General features: G+C 39.9%; 4 protein-coding genes across 7 annotated transcripts; 2 read left to right on the forward strand and 2 right to left on the reverse strand.

The window, feature by feature from the left end:
* Positions 1–561: 561 nt before the first annotated feature.
* On the forward strand, positions 562–1711 carry LOC136249624 (short-chain dehydrogenase/reductase family 16C member 6-like). The gene is made up of 3 exons (XM_066041694.1): positions 562–1086; positions 1139–1383; positions 1434–1711. The coding sequence occupies exons 1-3, from the start codon at positions 637–639 to the stop codon at positions 1651–1653; spliced, it is 915 nt and encodes a 304-aa protein (XP_065897766.1). The 5' UTR covers positions 562–636; the 3' UTR covers positions 1654–1711.
* LOC136249622 (WD repeat-containing protein 48-like) lies at positions 1637–5658 on the reverse strand. 2 transcript variants are annotated; one of them, XM_066041691.1, is made up of 15 exons: positions 5437–5658; positions 5308–5383; positions 5045–5257; positions 4605–4693; positions 4455–4556; positions 3397–3690; positions 3251–3350; positions 3107–3204; positions 2945–3058; positions 2598–2691; positions 2434–2525; positions 2196–2363; positions 2060–2148; positions 1903–2008; positions 1637–1851 (listed from the first exon to the last, which is right to left on the reverse strand). In XM_066041691.1, exons 1-15 carry the CDS (start codon positions 5620–5622, stop codon positions 1699–1701), a joined length of 1974 nt encoding a protein of 657 aa, XP_065897763.1. In that variant the 5' UTR covers positions 5623–5658; the 3' UTR covers positions 1637–1698. The 2 variants fall into 2 exon arrangements, with proteins under 2 accessions (XP_065897763.1, XP_065897762.1); XM_066041690.1 differs by having other exon boundaries at positions 2196–2369.
* On the reverse strand, positions 5630–12850 carry LOC136249623 (T-complex protein 1 subunit alpha-like). Its single transcript, XM_066041693.1, has 12 exons — positions 12712–12850; positions 12573–12658; positions 12396–12524; positions 12247–12344; positions 12073–12183; positions 11837–12018; positions 11658–11784; positions 11433–11608; positions 11255–11378; positions 10844–11036; positions 5949–6112; positions 5630–5896 (listed from the first exon to the last, which is right to left on the reverse strand). Exons 1-12 carry the CDS (start codon positions 12782–12784, stop codon positions 5689–5691), a joined length of 1671 nt encoding a protein of 556 aa, XP_065897765.1. The 5' UTR covers positions 12785–12850; the 3' UTR covers positions 5630–5688.
* On the forward strand, positions 12819–17903 carry LOC136249620 (uncharacterized). Of its 3 annotated transcripts, none has more exons than XM_066041687.1 (7): positions 12819–13172; positions 13225–13330; positions 13383–13548; positions 13605–13629; positions 13685–14304; positions 15906–16534; positions 16887–17903. In XM_066041687.1, exons 1-7 carry the CDS (start codon positions 12876–12878, stop codon positions 17774–17776), a joined length of 2733 nt encoding a protein of 910 aa, XP_065897759.1. In that variant the 5' UTR covers positions 12819–12875; the 3' UTR covers positions 17777–17903. The 3 variants fall into 3 exon arrangements, with proteins under 3 accessions (XP_065897759.1, XP_065897760.1, XP_065897761.1); XM_066041688.1 differs by having other exon boundaries at positions 16893–17903; XM_066041689.1 differs by having other exon boundaries at positions 16896–17903.
* The last annotated feature ends 92 nt before the right edge of the window (positions 17904–17995 follow it).

Consider the following 17995-nt stretch of genomic DNA (forward strand, 5'->3'; position numbering starts at 1 on the left):
CTGATGAAAGATGATAAATCAGAAAATACATAATTATTGTGGCTGATTAAAAGTGTTCTTTTCTACTCGTTACATATGGGACAGTCTGGCATAGAATCCACTCTGACTGAACATAGAGTTTTTGGCAGAGCGAGACCTCTTGTGCCGGAATTCTGCCTTAGCTAATATGTTCTATTCCCACTAAAATGTCGTGTATAATCTGAAGAGATGTCTAGTGATGTCATTATCCTTGAGACCTCACAAACATCAGGGTAGAGTTCAGTGAGAAAGGTGCAGGGTAGAGGCCACTATAATTTTATTCTTTATTACAATTAGAAACATACCATAGGAAAATGCATGTGCACGCCAGTGAATAATTAAGTTTGCAGTGCTGGGCAATTCAACATTCAGTCATGTACATTTAGAATGTTCAAACTTCTGATGCTGGTGGCCCTAGTCAATGCATGCATACATGCCCCTGCTAGTTGTATAGTACTAACTGGTAACATACATTCTAATAGAACATACACTACAAATGAAAGTAGTGATCAATCCGTATAGTCAACATGTAGCAGTGTAGTAGACTTCTAATTATATATAAATTTATAAATAGATGCAACCATCAGTTGCTGACCTTTCCACGTGCAAAACTGAGCTATGGGAGCAGTGCAGTTTATGTTAGATCTGTGCAAATTGCTATATTACTGGTTCGTGGGATATCTCAGCTTGTTCCTACCAGCTAGACAGAAGGATGTGTCCAACGAGGTGATATTGATAACTGGAGCGGGTAGTGGGATTGGACGATTACTGGCCTTCAAGTTTGCCAAGTTAGGCGCCACAATTGTGTTGTGGGATATCAACAAGAGCGCTAATGACGCTGTAGCTGATGAAATTAACAGCAAAACACCCAACAAGGCATACCCGTACAAATGTGACTGTAGCAAGAGGGAAGAGATTTACAGGGTAGCAGAAAACGTAAGGAAAGATGTAGGGGAAGTCACCATGCTCATTAACAATGCTGGAATTGTGACGGGGAAGAAATTTTTTGATCTTCCAGATGATAAAATTGAGTTGACCTTTCAAGTTAATTCAGTTTCTCACTTTTGGGTAATTAACCTGTGATTTGTGACCATGATGTACTGTTTTCTCTATGATACAGACCACCAAAGCATTTCTCCCAGCCATGATGAAGAATAATCATGGCCATATTGTTACTATTGCATCGACAGCTGGTCTAACTGGCGTAAACGGACTCATTGATTATTGCTCTTCCAAACATGCCGCAGTAGGCACCCATGCTGCATTGACTACAGAACTGTATGCTCAAAACCTTGATGGGGTACATACCACCTGTATTTGTCCTTACATCATTGACACGGGAATGTTCGAAGGCGCCAAGTCAAAGTGAGATCAAAAATATGAGTAGCAGCATTCAAATTTTTTTTGTCATTTAGGTTTAACTGGTTACTACCGATGCTAAAGGTTGACTATGTTGCCACAAAGATTGTCAAGGCTGTAAGAAGTAACCAGTACATACTGGTTATGCCACGTCTGATCTACTTTTTATACTACCTACAACTGTTCATGCCCATTAATGCTGCCCTACTGGCCAGCAAGATGTTTGGCTTTGACAAATTGATGGATCAATTCACAGGCAGACAGAAGAAAGACTGAAATTGTAATTACAATATTTGTACAAATTGAATTAATATAAAAACACTATTTCTCATCACTTGGTGCAGCTACAGTGTCTTCCTCCTCCGGTGGTGGTGGTGGTGGTGCTGCCACTTCACGATAAAAAAGTTTCATATCACCTCCACCTTTCCAGATGGTATGTTTAATGGTACGTATGTCCATAGCATTGTCAAGTACCTGTGTTGTACAGGTGTAGATTAGCAGCTCAGCTCCTCCCCCTTAGCTCACCTGATCCATACATAGTAGCTCCACTGCAGCCACACCATCTAGTTTATTCGTAATATAATCAGCTACCTTAGATACTAAAATAAGATCTTGGGCTGATAATTTTTCTCTACAGAATGATATCAAGTATGAACTAAGGTACAGCCATTGGGATGCTTACCGATCACTTGGTAGCTGCTGCGTCTTCTTATCATCCGATGAATATGGCAATAGTAGAAAATTCAATTTGGAGTGTGTCGGTAATAATTTCTGTGATATGAGAAGGTGAATGAGAACACACATGAAGTAGCACTCACCCTACATACAATGTCTTCTACCCATACAGGTAGATGTGTTGATAGCTGCTTGGACTCGTGTGCGTTGACTGCATCTCGACACAGAAACCTCACAAGTGTACATCCACAGTCACCTGCTTCTGACAAAATGATAGGTGTGTGTGGACAGACTTGGAAGAATTTCCGATCCTGCAACTTAAGCACAGCAAATGAGCCCAACCCACTTGCAATAAAAGGGTGTGGCTGCTTGCATGCCTACCTGTGGTGCATCACTTGGCTGATCAGCTGGTGGAGCAGATGCAGGTGGCCAGTGCTCAAACAATGCCCTCAACATTAGTGCACCATAATTTACTAGAACAATCATATATAGTGAACACCATGTGGAGAATTGCTTGGCTACACAAGACTGTATAAAAAATACACCTTTAATGTCTGCATCAGCATTAGATAGGCCTGTTTTATCACCAAGTACCCATGATGCGAAACAGTCTGATTCTTCTAGTCGTATCATCAACATCTGTGAAATGGGAAAAACAACAAGTCAACCAACCAGTATAGTCTCTTATAACAGACTCTTCAAGGCCTTTGTCTTTATCAAGAAATATTTTTGGGACTTTGTCCTTACAATGGAGGTTTTTGTTCTCTTAATTTGGACAGTTTGTTAAGAGAAGTTCCATTGTACGTACACCAATTAACCAATTACTGTAGCACTTACACACAATGATCCATTAACCTACAGGAAGTACAGACTTTACAACACTACTACTTACCCCAGTCTTGACATCAACAGAGAACCAGTTTGGAATGAAGTGTGGCTGTTGTTCCTGCCACTTTCTTTCTTCCTCCTCCATATCTACTTCACCAAGGTCCTTCACTTTACTAGCCTAACATTACAGAGCATAGATCTGCCATGATGATACAGTGACACTCACTGTAAAGACATCCCAGAGAGCCACTTTGCTACTCCGATCTTTGGTCAGTATATGTCTCTTGTCACTTAGTACAGAAAATGATGTCACACAATCACCCCCTGGACACATACATTAGAGGTGAGACAGACACACTAACAGACAGACCTGGAAGAGTATCAACTGGTTTACAGTGTAGTGGCGAAGCATCTTCATTATCATTATCATCATCATTGTCTGCTGTTTCCACAGGTACCAACTCTGTTGGCTAACCAAAATATAGCCAATGATATTTTAAGTGATATAATACTAACCCATTTGTTGATGTGTGTGTTGCTAGTGGCAACCCAGATGCTGTGGTAGTCATCCGTGGGGTCCAGACACAATCTCAAAACCGATGAATCTTCACAGAATAGTAGTGTACTCTCTTGTGCTGTAATTTCAGTTACAAACACACAACCATCTCTGCCAGCTGAATAAAACTTCGTAAAGTCATTGTCAACTGCTAATGTCCAGACTCCAGAGGAATGAACTCGGAACGTGTCAATACATCTTTGTTGACCAATAGACCACAAGCGAACAGTACCATCAGAACTGGCAGATAAGCACTACAAAGCAAACATAATATTTATACACCAATAATCGAATCAACTTTGGAAAAACCATCAGTATAAAATTTTGTATATCAGTATCCATGACGGAAAAAGCAGCAGATGAAATACTTGCTTGTGTGCACCAAATGACATTTCTGAATGCAGTATTGAGTTGCATTACAATGTTGGTATTACTGCTTAAATCTACTGTCATTCGTTGTTACAGCACTATTGTTACTATAAACAAGCTAAATTGGTCCATTACAATCAAATTTCTAGCAAAATTTGCTGAAAGTTGAGCATGCAGATTGGCTATGCTTATCAGCTTGAAACTATCAAGCAAGGCGTAGCTCACAAGCTGGGACTCTCGTACACTATCTGAGAAATCCAATTATAAATCCATGAAATATCTATTGAAATAATACAGAAATACGTTTAAATATTGGGACACTCGTACACAATTTAGAAGTTTGCATGGGCGGTTGGCTACCCCTTGCTATCAAGTTAGCGGACCACCAGTCAAGTTTTACAGTTAAAATAAACAGAGCCAGGTGCCAAAACCTTATCCATAGCATGGAGATTTTTTTCTACCAAGTTAACATGGTGAAACATTCAAGAGACTCTGCTACATAATATATAGCAGAAACAAAATAATGTCAGTTTAGAAAGTCATTTTCAATGAGCATACAGTGAGAATCAACGAGTGGTTACTGTAGTTATAACTGCTGCATGTTGCCCCACTATTTTTCCTTAAAAAATCTCTACATGCAACAACTAACCTCTGTTCCGTCACTATTCATCACAATGGAACGGATATTGTCAGAGTGCCCTTTCAGTTTAGTAATCTTCATTAGTTTTCGAGGATCCCATACTCTCAGTGACTATCATAACACCTTACAATAGACACTATACACCACACACATCCATACCTTCTCTGTAGAACCAGAGATTACCAGGCTCCCTGATCTATTCATTGCAAGACTGTATATAGACTGTTTGTGACCTAGCAGGCTGCTAGCTGTGAAAGAAATGAATAAAAAAAAATAGCAACCTTTGGATGACATAGCCTCAGACCTGTGAAAAAGCTCTATAAACCATTTACAAACAGGTTTCTCTATTACTATTTCTATAGCTTAATTCCTCCCATAGTGCTCAGTGGCATGCCTGAGTGGCATGCAGGGTTCCAAGAGACCTTTAGTGGCCCAAGGTTGTGGATGGCATTGTACGGCGATATTGGTGAAGCTAATATATACTGAACCTTGTAGTTTTACAAAATACAATTATAGTAGGTTGTCGTTACCATGCCTCAAATGGAACTTCCCATTTTAAATGTACACCACTGATGCTAATATATCCAAAGTACACTTACTGGTAATTGTGTTGTTAGTTGCAGTAAGATTAGTGAGTGTTGTGATGTCCCAAAGGTAAATCTGTCGGTCCAATCCACCGCTGACTACCTTGTTGACATCTGGTGCATACGCCAGTGCCTTAACATAATCTTTATGTGTACGTAATGTTGACAAGCACAATGCTCGCTGTGTGTCCCACATCTTTAACGTGGTGTCTGAAGAAGCTGACATCACTGTGAAAGGTAGGGAGATTATAAAATGTAGCTTTTTCTTCTTTACCCACTTGTGTGCCCGTCTCCACATAACACTATATCGTTCACCCAGTCCGTATGATGTTCCATAGACTGTATGTACGGCTCCTATGATTGTGCACAATAGAGATCTACTATTTTACGAGAAAATTTTTCATCACCTCTTCCAGGCCATAACTACTGATGTCCCAGCATCTTACTACTGAATCTCTGCCGGCCGTAAACAGGCGTCCATTCGCCGCATTGATTTGTAGTGAATTAACCCCAGAACGATTTAACCTCTCCTCTTCTTTCCTTATTACAAACGATACGGCAACCTTTCTAGCCGCCTTCCCCCGAAATTCCATAGTGTGCTTTAAATAGACTGATTGTTTTATTAGAAATATTTCCTAAGTGACATGCTATATTGCTATTTACAAATCTCCCCTAGCAACAGCATTAGCATAGGAATTTGCATCGTCTTTGCTGTCTGGAGCCAATTTGATCATGTCATCAATACGAAGGATCGTGATAGCTGCTTCTGTTGCAAACTTCAAACTCTTGATTTTACTGACAGCTGGTTCCAGCACACCAGCCTTCACATTGTCCCTCACAGCTCCGTTTTTCAAATCTAGTCCAACCCTAGAGATTCAGTGGTTAACTAGTAAGAATACAACAAACTTATAATATTCACCATTTCCATTGAGCTTTTTCAGGTACAGTTTGTGATGCATTGTGATATGCTCTGAGTTTGGCTACCAAATCTGTTGAGTCTTTAGCTGCATTAACTGCTAGTGTCTTTGGGATGACGAGGAGTGCTTGAGCAAACTGAGCAATGGCTAACTGTTCTCTAGAACTCTACAAAGACACAATGAATATATAGGGTATATATTGTATAACACACCATGTACATTCACAATATTTCAGGCCAGTGTATTTAGCAAAAAAAACTAAGTATAAGCTTCTGCAGGGCCAGCAGTGAATTTGATTGATACTCACGATGTGAGTACATATCAAAACAGGATTCTACCATGGTAATAGCAGTTTGCTGTAGTGGCATTTTATCAAGTTGTACCAAGAGTTCATAATATATATACTGAGGAGAGTATCCTACTCTCATATACCTCTGTAGAAAGGCGTATCGTGAAGTTATGGCGTAGCACTTCTGAGTTCACTCGTTTTTCTTTGTATAATTAATGATGTCATTAGTTGAACATGGTATTGATTGAACGCGTGCCTACCAACGTCACTAGCAACCAAATTAACTCCAGCTCTAAGTGTTTCTCACCAAACTACAATCGTTCCTTCATGGGTTAAGACCACTTCGTAGGCGTTTCTTGCTAGGCCATTCGTGAATACAGCTATCCTGAGCGTCGCGAGTGTGAAATGGTGCTAACAATTCTTGCACTTTTACGGCTGCTCATACATCACAAACCACAACATCTTGTCATTATGTCATAACTTCACGATACGCCCTTCTACAGGGGTATATGACAGTAGGATACTCTCCTCAGTGTATATATTATGAACTCTTGGTTGTACTTAGTAACAGTTCCACAGAAAAACAGACAAGTTGATATAAAAGGTCTTGAAGCTACCTACTGCTGCACAAAACAGCCATGGCATGCTAAAGCCAGTTATTATCATGTATTGCATGCTGTCATCAAGAGTGCTCCCATACAAATATTATGAACTCTTGCTGTCATCAACTTATAATTGAGATGGTCATTAATTAGATTAACACCTCTCCTAAGTTACTCACAATGTAGGTTTATTGGGTGCTTGAACTTTTAAGACAGCTTGTTGTTCACACTACTGCCCAACAATTCTGACCATTAGGCCACATAAACTTCTCATCCTCCACTAAAAAGAGCAGTGCGGGAGGGCGGGTTTTTATTTTATTTTTTTACTAACTAGATAGTTGAATTAGTTAGTTAAAATAATTCAGAATGCAGTTTTCTTAGACTGCTCTAGCAAGGTACCAAGGTGCTGGATGGCTGCACTAAGCCACCAGTGGTACAAAAATTCCTTGATGAGGTAAGAAAAACGGTGATGTGGGCGGGGATGAGAAACTAATAATTAAGTTTATGTGGCCTTAGCAAGAGTATATAATAGAAACCAAGTGTGTCGAACAGTGTATTAGCCCGTGATTAATGATTGCATAAAGTAACATGGATATTTCAATTTACGCAAATGGTAATTTGAAATGCGTACGTGGCAACGGGCCTTTGTTCACCAGTTTTCCGTTTATTTAACCAAGCATTCAACAGTTATTGTACAAAGAAAGTGTAGTAAGGACCCAAGATAACTCCAGCTCGCTAAAACAATGGTTGCACAAACAAGCGCGTTGCCACGCCTTCAGGGATCCGCTTGGCAGTGCTAGAACTTTAACATTAGCCAATTCCCTTTAACGCTATCATGTTTTCACCCGGTTTAGTGGCTAAATTGGGCTAAACACAGCAACCCTTAATGGCAATGAAAACGAAAATTTACTGAAATATCCGTGCTACTTTACGCAATTATTAATCACGGGGTAATACACCCGTTCAATACTCTTGGTTTCTATTATATACTCTTGCCATTAGTGCTAAACGCAGCATATAAAAACATCCAAGAATAAGCATGCAATGTAATGTAGATAATTCCCTTGTTAGGAAAGTTACTTCAACAAATGATGCCCATTTGCTGGACTAGACTACAATAGCTTTTTTTCTTTTTTTGCCTTTTATGGCTATACAAAATCACAAGGAGATATAAAACTTGTACATCAATTGACAAAAACTGCACTAAAACCTCAGTGTAGTTCATTTTTGAAAATAATATCCCTACTGCTAACAATAATACAAGCACTGTACTACTAATACATCTCTAGCCTTCTTTTGGTAAAATGGCACACAATTTGGTCAGTGTTACACCATGCAATTACACAAAAATAAAATAGCATTGCTTATATAGTTTGTAAATTGCAACAAGTGTGCAGTGTTAACAATTAGCCACAGAGACACTTCCCAATATACACACTATAATAGACAGGTAAGGCAGCACACATTTGCAAAAACTACATTTAGTGTACACAACAAGAGTTCAAACTATTCATTATGAACTCATACTAACAGCTGTAGACACCCCTAATATACAAGATATTGAGAACCTTGTGTGTGCGGCATACAAAGTAATAATTATATATAGTTCATCACTTGAATTAGGTGAGTGAGCAAATTTCTCTAGTCCAGTCAAGTGAATGGATACACCTGATGTTGAAACAGAGCTAGGAAGGCAATGTATATATCAGTTGAAGTCAAGCATGATGCAACTTTTGCGTTATAGCCTGTAGGTACCAGGAATTGCTATACACTGAGTAAGACAGATGGAGGCACATGGCTTCCTTATAGAATACTCAAGAGGGTAGAGACTAACTCACCATGCACATGGCAGAAACAATAGCAAACAATTACCGTACTTCGTCATATAAAAAAAAAGCCACATTCAAATAAAGGCTGGTCTTGATTACAAGCTGGAGGGTTTCCAGCATTGGGGGAAATAAACACCTGATCTCAAATAGTGGCCTGGGCTATTATTTGACTCCACTGTTAGTTATAGTTATATCCCGGTACGAGGGTAATAACAATGATATCATCCGAGTATACGGGATATAACTGTTTTATATCCCAGTGCGCGGGAGTGCGCAGAAGTTTACGGATAGTAAATTAAGTTCCGGTTTGAGTTCCTGTCACTGTGCTCAAGATTTCGTCCGAATTGTGTGGAGATTCTACTTCGTAGCTACAAGAGAGACCTTACATACTGCCTACAAACTGTAGCGAAGGGTGGTGTTATGAAGCAGCGGTTCCAGATATAATTCGCCTTCGTCAAAAATTGGTATGGTGGTGTCGCGTGGTGTGCAAGAGAAAAATAAAGACCAACAAGTGGCTACCATAGTCCAAGATAGAACGATGAAGCTAGAGGAAGTTAGTTCTTCACCATAGTGACCGTTGGGAGTGATTGCTGGAGCGAAAATCGTCACGGATTATTCTTGACATTTATTGGTAACTTGTAGTGTTATTGTGTAAAGGATTAACAGTTTTCTTGTAAGATTTAGGTAGTTTTAAGTGCTGTATTGGTGTGTTTTGTATCAATATTTCCTTATTTGGCTCTTTGTTCCATTGGTAAACAATGCCATTCGCGGTTATTATGATGTCACAAAAGAGACTGAATGGCTCCGCAACAGGGTGATAACTAATATATCGTACAGTAGCAGCGCCGCTCTGTCTAGCTGTATGGTAGTTATAACCCAGCGCGGCGCTTTGATACTCCCACGCACTGGGGTTTAAGTGGCTTTATTTTACTGCTGTAAACTTATCAACATTAGCCATCTGAGGGTGAAGGTGCTAAGAGTAATCATGTGAGTGGTCAGTGTGAGCATGCACACCTGCATCATACAACTGTTGTTTAGTGTTTACCTATCATCTTAGGCCTTCACTACACTTGTTTATATAGTATAAAGGTTCTCTATGCCTACCATTACAATAATGGCTATTAGAAATTGATTAAATGCTGGGTGTCACTCACACCTAACACCTATCCACAATAAACACCTGGTCTTGAATAAATTCGTTTACAGCCTGGATCAAAAATGCTGGGAAGAAAATAAAAGACCAGGCTTGCATATGAGAGAATATTTTATATGAGGAAATACAGCACATACATTTGATGGGCATTTACTATTGTGGAATGCATATGCATTGCATCCTAGCACCCATTAGTTGCTGTGGTGCTGCTTGACTAGTCCACACTACTGGGCCATACTGCGTTGTACTCAGGTTAGAATGAACAGAGTATAAGAATTCACTGGGATTAAGCTTCTAATTTTCTAATGCAATTGAAAGGAACGTACACTTACCGTATAGTAAAAAACTTTGGCGGTAAAAAAGTGTGACAAAACCCCTCTGTTGAAAAAATTGGCGATTGAAATAATATTCGCCAAAGTTTTTACTGCCAAAGTTTTTACTGTACGGTATGTAAGGATAATGACAAGGTGTCAACTCATCAGTTAAGTAGTGTAGTAAGTGTATAGGTAGCTAGCGTTGTTGTTGTTGTAGCAGTACTTTTGTAGTTACTGATCTAATGACGTGGTAGAAATGGCATGCTTTGCTATCTCCTGCGATGCAGAGAGCAAACATATCATTTTTACTTTTTCAGTGAACTCCAGTAGCAGAGGTTATCACGTATATCAAAGTATTTGGCCAAATCCATTGCAAGATGATGAACTAGCTGACGTGCGAACGGGAAGCCGGTTGGAAATGCTATCCCAAGGAGTGCTTACAACAGTGGGACAAATTCCTAGGAAAATCTCCAAAGTCAGCTCGATCTTTATTTATTGCGCGGTGGTACGAGCTGACCTTCATCTCAAATTATAGTTACTCAATGTGCTCGTGTGATAATCTAAAATAATTGGCGAAAAAAACTTTGGCGAATTGTACGCTATTTGCCAAATTCATCAAAGTTTTTTTACCACCAAAATTTTTTACTATACAGTACGTGCCAAATAATTATTTTCTACATTGTACTAGAACTACACCATACAGCCCTCACCAGTGAAGTAGCAAAGTTCTCCAGGTAAATTGACAGAGCAGCCTCAACAGCACCACCCCCTGGTACCACCTGGTTGCACTCCATCACCCTCTTCACCACACACAAAGCATCATGCAGCGACCTCTCCACTTCGTCTAACATAAAGTCATTAGCTCCTCGTAAAATAATGGACGCTGCAGTACGTGCCTTTGGACTATGGGGAAAATTTGACATCAGATTCATAATCAAGTCAACTTTACACAAAAGGAATTTGATAAATTACATCAGAATGCAATGAATTACACATCAGTATCCACAATAGAATTTCAATGTAATTCTACAAATACCTCACTAGAAAAATAATTCATCATCAGACACAGAATGCAATGAATTATACATCGGTATCTACAATAGAGTTCTATGAATACTCACCCTTTAATAAGAATTAATTCATCATCAGACACTCTTTCTTGAGTTATTTCTTCAGCCTGGCCAAGTTGTGACGGGTCAAATGTTTCCTCTCCTTCTAAGTTAGACATGTTCAAAACTACTGTTGCTGTAAGAAAACAAAAGATGTTGACACACACTACAGAACATGAGAGTAACAAACCTCCAGTGGCTCTAGCTATCCGTTTTAGGTCCTCCTTTTTACAACGACGAACAGCAATCGCACCAGCTTCCACAAAGTACTTCAAGCACAAGTCATCGATCCCACCACTGCACAAAATAACATTAGCTCCAGCACCTAGTATCTTCTGAATACGTTCCTTCGTCAAATCAGCTTCCCTAGACATAATATTTGATACTCTTTACTAATAATATCCATATATCATACCGATCCCTGATGGCCTCCAATTTATCAGGTTGTTCAATAACTACTTGTATTCCCAAATGCATCTTGGCCTTCTGCAAACTAAAATCCAAACAAGCTATCTTTGCCTTTTGGATTGTTTTCGGCATAGCTAATGTGAGCACAGAATAATATAAAGTTACTTTACTATCATCATTTCTCACCTTGTGAAGCAACAGTACAATTCAGGGCATAGCCATTTACAAACACACTTTCCCGTACACTGCGACCGTGTGCCTTAAGAACATTTACTGCTTTAATTGGGAACTTCATTTCTCCCTTCTGGTTGGGACGCTTCACTGCCATCATGGCTTCAACAACCATGTTAGCAAAGAAATCAGAATCACTATGTCAACATGTACAACACATATCAAGCTATTGTCTGTTACAAATTACTTACACTCCAATTAATTTTGAAGACATGGAGGTCTTGGCAGCTGTGTAAATACACTCCTTGCCTAAGCTATCCACACTACAGGAAAGCTGATCACTGATATACTTGCAAGCCTCCCTGCAGGAAGATACAAATTAAAAGTTTCATGACCTTTTCGTAGTTGCAGCTTGCTGTTCTTACCGACATGCCAATCGATAGCCACTAATAATTGATGTAGGATGAATACGATATTTCACAAGCTCATCGGCACACTTCAGTAATTCTGCGGCTACAATGACCTAAATAAGTTTGTACTTAATTCATCAGAAGTAACTGTGTTGTGACCGTACCACCGAGGTTGTTCCATCCCCTACTTCCTGGTCCTGCAAGTCGGCTAGTTCCACCAGTACTTTGGCTGCTGGATGTTCTACTTCTAACAATTTCAAAATGGTGGCGCCATCATTGGTAACAGTCACGTCCTACCCATAATTATAAACAGCGAATACTCACCACTAAATCAAACTCACCCCAATATCATCTACAAGCATCTTATCCAGGCCTACAGGTCCTAGCGAGCTCTTGACGATATTCGCAATGGAGGCGGCCGCCATAACTACAGATAATGCGTTTGAGGTATTTTCTTCATGCATATAAGACTAGTGATACCATTTTGCGTGCGTATGGTGTCCCCACTGGTCCGTTCGCCTCTCACTGCTAGCCTGTAAGATTCGCTCGTCATCTTCCACGTGTGCTACTATATCGCGTGATACCTATATCCTAATTAAAGCCGCTTATGACGGGGTGATATACGTGGGATTTTGCAGGTCTCAATGGCGGTGCTTTTGTGCCACTGTTTAACGATACTATGGATATTGGGCTGTGTGTTAGTGAGCTCAGACGCTCGTGTTCTGTCCAAGTCCTGCAACAACGTTGAATCAATTACACTCGTCAACTCTACTCACTTATTTGGGTTGCCGGTGGAATGTCGTGATGACTGCGTGCTGTTTGCAGTTTCAAGCAGCAGCGTAGAAACTTGTAAAGAAGCCAGTGACGCTAAGGAGGTAGTTGACTGGAAACGTTGTGAGTCCTCGACAGCGTCCTCGTTGTTGGTTCGCAGTAACGACCAAGTGAGAACAACTCATACAGCAGAAACGACATTTAATGCTTTTATGTATTTAGCACTTGTGTTTGTTGACTACAAAACAGTATTTGGAGAAGCACAGTGTCCCTACAGCACACCATTATGTTTGTGCTGACATTGAAGGATGCTACAGTTTACTAGATGGTATTAGCTTACCTAATGGTGGGTGTGTTAAGTTATCTTTATGATATTGTAGCTGGTGGGAGACACAGACGAGAAGAAGCAGCATCTAATGACACTAAACAGCCTATCAACTCCTGGGTCACAGTTGTATCATCACTTGCAATGATAGCACTAATGCTACTATTACTGGTAATGTGTGTTGGTGGTAGTAAACGTTCGCCACCCTCATCTACTTCAAAGTTAGTTTATTGTTGTATTCTCATCTCTTGTCATTATTTTTTTTGTATTTTTTTAGCATACCTGGTAATGTAGCTAAGGAGGTGAGTATTGTTTATGTTTGTCACCTGACATCAGGTGATATGCTTGTGATGCTAGGGCTCCAGTCAAGTCAATGTTGGAGTGGACAGTAATCAAAATAATCAGAAGGAAATAGCCAATCAGAAACGAGGAAGTGCTATCATCATGGAGCCAATAGTTGGTGATCAAAATCAAGAGGTACAAGTAGCTGTTGAAAATCAAGAATCAAATCGAAATGAGCCTCAGTTAGCTGATCAAGACCAGCCAGCTGTCAATCAAGAACAACAACTTCAAGAGGCTGTTCAAAATCCTGATCAACAAAATGGCAATCAAAACAATCCTAATCAAGATGTGCAAGCGGCAGTGGTCAATGGAAACAATGCAGGACAACAAGTAGATGCAGAGGAAGCCAGAGTACCCTATGGAGTTGTTACAATTCATTCTGACCAACCTGAACCAGCAAATGATAACTACGCTGAGGTCAGAAATGTTGGAATGAGCAGTGAACCATCTTTGGATGAACCAGAGGACCTTACTTATGACCGTGTTGTTGATGATAGTACCACAAATGAGAATGGTTACTCTACAGTGGTACGTGATCAGATTGCAGGCGGAGGACAATGTCGACCAAAGAGACACAACATGTACGAATCTGTTGATGAGGTATTGAACAGAGAGGGACACATTCCCGACGAGGAGTAAGTTATTCTATTATTATTCTATTATTACACACAAGCACTGTTAATGTAGAATTCTGCATGTACATTTTATAAAGCAATTTCATTATTGCAATGTAGTCATTGTAGTGGCCTTGTCAAGTAGGTCCTACACATAGCTAAGGTGTAGTAACCCATTGTTATCACCTTAGCCATGTCAAGTGGATCCCAAAAAAGGCCATATAGCTCCATACGTATATGGCCCCAGAGGAGGTTTGTCACAATAGGTTTCTTCTACATGAATTATGTACCCAAATGTGGTGTTACTATTTTGTCACATTCACCGAAAGTATGCATAATGTAGGAAAATATAAAACCAGGGGGGACTGGTCCTCCCTCCCCCCCATTTTATACCCTAAAGCCTTGATGCATGAAAAGTTTAATTGATGATCTTTCCCAAAGTTGAATTTCACCACTGATCATGTTATCAAGTTTTCACCTTGATATATAGCTAATAGGAATTTCCTTTCCATGTATATATAATGTACATTTCAGAGGTTATCTTGCCACTTTGTAATGTAGTGGTTATGCAATTTGTGTCCCACACACACACATTGGGTGAAGTACCACAATCTAATTCTAATGTGTACTTTAAATAATTGTTAGTACATAGTCTAGTAGCAAAATGCCAATTTTACTGGGTGTAATCTTGTTTACACCTTAATGTGCCAACAAGTACAAGCAAAGGTGTGTTTGTTGTCTGCCTGGGCATGGCATGGGGATACACCAGGCTTTTATCTCTCCTTGTGGGACTGCACTATCTACATGTAACTATACCTGGTAGCATATGTTTGGTGGGCTGTCTCCCCAGTGTCTGTTTTCATTTTCTTTATTGTATGTTTATAGTAGAGTAATGTAGTGTTATTAGCTAGCTGTCTTCCTTGTGTACTTTCAATATCTTCTTTTCGAGGTTGAAATACTTCACCTTATTCATATAGAGTACCAAACGTATTATTCAGTAGTGGACTATTTTACTATGCACAAACTATAGTTAATACAGGATAGCTTTTATGTAATCTATATGGAGCCCCCTTAGTGATAATACATACTAGTCCATAGCTGTTTACCGTGTTTCTGGTCTATTGGAGTGTGTGTAGTATGTGTGCCTAAGTGGTTTGATAACTGTTTCTTGTGGATACAGACATCATCATTTTTAATCTGAAGTCATAGACAACGGTCACACTATCACTGCATTGTTTTTCCTATAGTTTAGCCTTGTAATCATCAAACACAAGTGACATTGTACTATTAATCTGGGTACAGTTTATTATGATGAACTGTGGTTGTGTAACGTATTATAATTTTTGTGTTGTGAAAATGAGTGGCTAACTTTGAGTGGCTTGTAGTGCACCATATACCCTTATATGGCATGTTTAAGTTGTATTCATGGTATTTCTGAAATCTGTTATTGGGCCACTTAATTAAGTTGGTATCTGTATTAACAGAACAAAGGGTTCTATAAAGAATGGTTTAGATGGGAAACCTCATTATGAGTACACATCACATGTACACACATCACATGTATAAACACACTATATACATACAATACAGTGTACAAACACACACTTTATTACTCTTACTAGTTTTCCTGTTGATGATCTTGAGCAAGATGACACCTATGAAAGAGTTCCTGATACATTCCGTGAAAAGGTTACTAGTTTTACCCAGTCAACAACAACAGCACCGCAGCTACCACCAATGCATTTACGTACAAGGAAGCCAATTGATGGCAACCTGAGTCCACCTGCTGCAGCACGATCATCCACTCTACCAATAATGACATCGCCTAAATTGAGTGAAATGAAGAAGAGACTGCCATCCTCTCCATCCGTCAATTCCAAGGCACCTCCTCCTCCATCATTTCCAGCTCCATTAGCTCCACCCCCAAGTTTCCCTGCCCCTAAGCCTCCTACTGATGATGAGGAGGAAGAAGATGAACTTTATGCACGTCCTGAACTTAATCCTTCCAACAGAGCAATGTCCAATCCTTCTGGAATTGGCCAAGATTGGGTGGTGCAAGAAGAAATGAGAAGGAGAGCAACAACGCTGCCAATAAATGCAACCCTATCACACCCTACAAATCTGGGACCACTACCAGAGGTCCCTCATGTTTTGGCGTCAACTGGTGTGGAGGAAGAGGAGCCAGGATATGATACAACAGCTGCAGTGATGTCTGGTCCCAACTATGATCACCTCAACCCTGTAGATGAAGGTGAGTAGTGTAGTAGTGTACACATACGTTCTCCATTACTTCTGAATTTGGCACTAATTTTTTTAGGATTACCTTCTTTATGAAGTAAATATGTACCGTAAATGGGAAAGTTTCATTGGGCAAAAGTTTCACGTTTTTCACGGTTCCAAAGCAAACCATGATAGTTTCCCCACTAAAACTAAAATAATTTTACTACATGCTTACATTTTGAGCTATTCCACAAAAGTTTTGCTGCGGATTATCTTATTAAGCCTTAACCACAAAACTTTCCCCATTTACAGTATTCAGCCAGCCTGCTGCTTCCTTATTTTTCCTATTTTCTCTAATTCATGAAATATTTATTTATTTTTAGATGAAGCAGAGGAAGTAACACAAGAGCAGCAACCAGCACAAGAACTACAGCAGCAACAAGAATCCCAACAACAGGACCAACAACAGCAGCAAGAACAACAGCAGCAAGAACAACCACAGCAAGAAGTAGAACAAGCCTCAACCCCAAGCACTGTAAAACGTGACGGTCTGGGATATGCTTTGCCGTCAAAGACTAGTGTAGTTAAAATTGCTGAACCACAGGCAGAGTCTTACTACGCGAGCGTCAATATAACTCAAAAACGGTTATCACAAAGAAAGAAGCAAGCTACAGCTAATGTTAAAGCTTCTGTAATTGCTACTTCATCAGGTGAACCACCGCCGCTACCACCCGCCATTGACCTAGCCCTTGTTGACGATGACATTAAAACTTGTCCATTAACTCCACCAAGACTCCCAGAATCAGATGAGCTATTAGTAGAGACAGAAACTAGTGATCCACCTTACGCTAGAGTTAATAAACCATCTACAAGTAGTGACTTGCCCCTTAATGAGGAGAACATTGACAGTGATGATGTTGACCCTTACGCAACTGTTGACATTGCTGTGACAGGTCGTGAGCAGAATGTTGGGTTAACAATGGATCGTGAATATGATTCTATAGATAATGTTATGTCCCCTCAAGAACCACTCACTGTACACATTTCTCAAATCGAGGGGGAATATGCTAGTGTGCGAAGTGATGCTACGCTGTACGCTGGTCGAGCAACTGTTTCGCTGCAAGACAGTCAAGGTGCTCTGAGTGCATCACAAGTGCCCAGCGATCAAACTCCCAATCAAGAACCTGTTAATGGTCAAAGACACAATCAACAAACTACACCAACACCACAACAAACCACTGGGGAAGTCCCTTCAGAAAACACCACCAACTAACCACACACACCTTTGCATAACATGTAGCTACAGTTGATCTGTCCATCTTTTTCAATTTGTATAGTGACGTGAGTGCTATCATTGTACATATGTTTTTAGTTGTTATATTATCTCCATTAATCATGAATCAAGGGGTTCAACTTGTGATTGAAAGTGATGTGTTGCTGCATAATAACACTGAACCAGCTGTGCTATAGAGGTCATTGCCTGCTGTCCGCT

This window comes from Dysidea avara, chromosome 3, assembly GCF_963678975.1.
Source record: "Dysidea avara chromosome 3, odDysAvar1.4, whole genome shotgun sequence".
NCBI classification, from domain to species: domain Eukaryota; kingdom Metazoa; phylum Porifera; class Demospongiae; order Dictyoceratida; family Dysideidae; genus Dysidea; species Dysidea avara.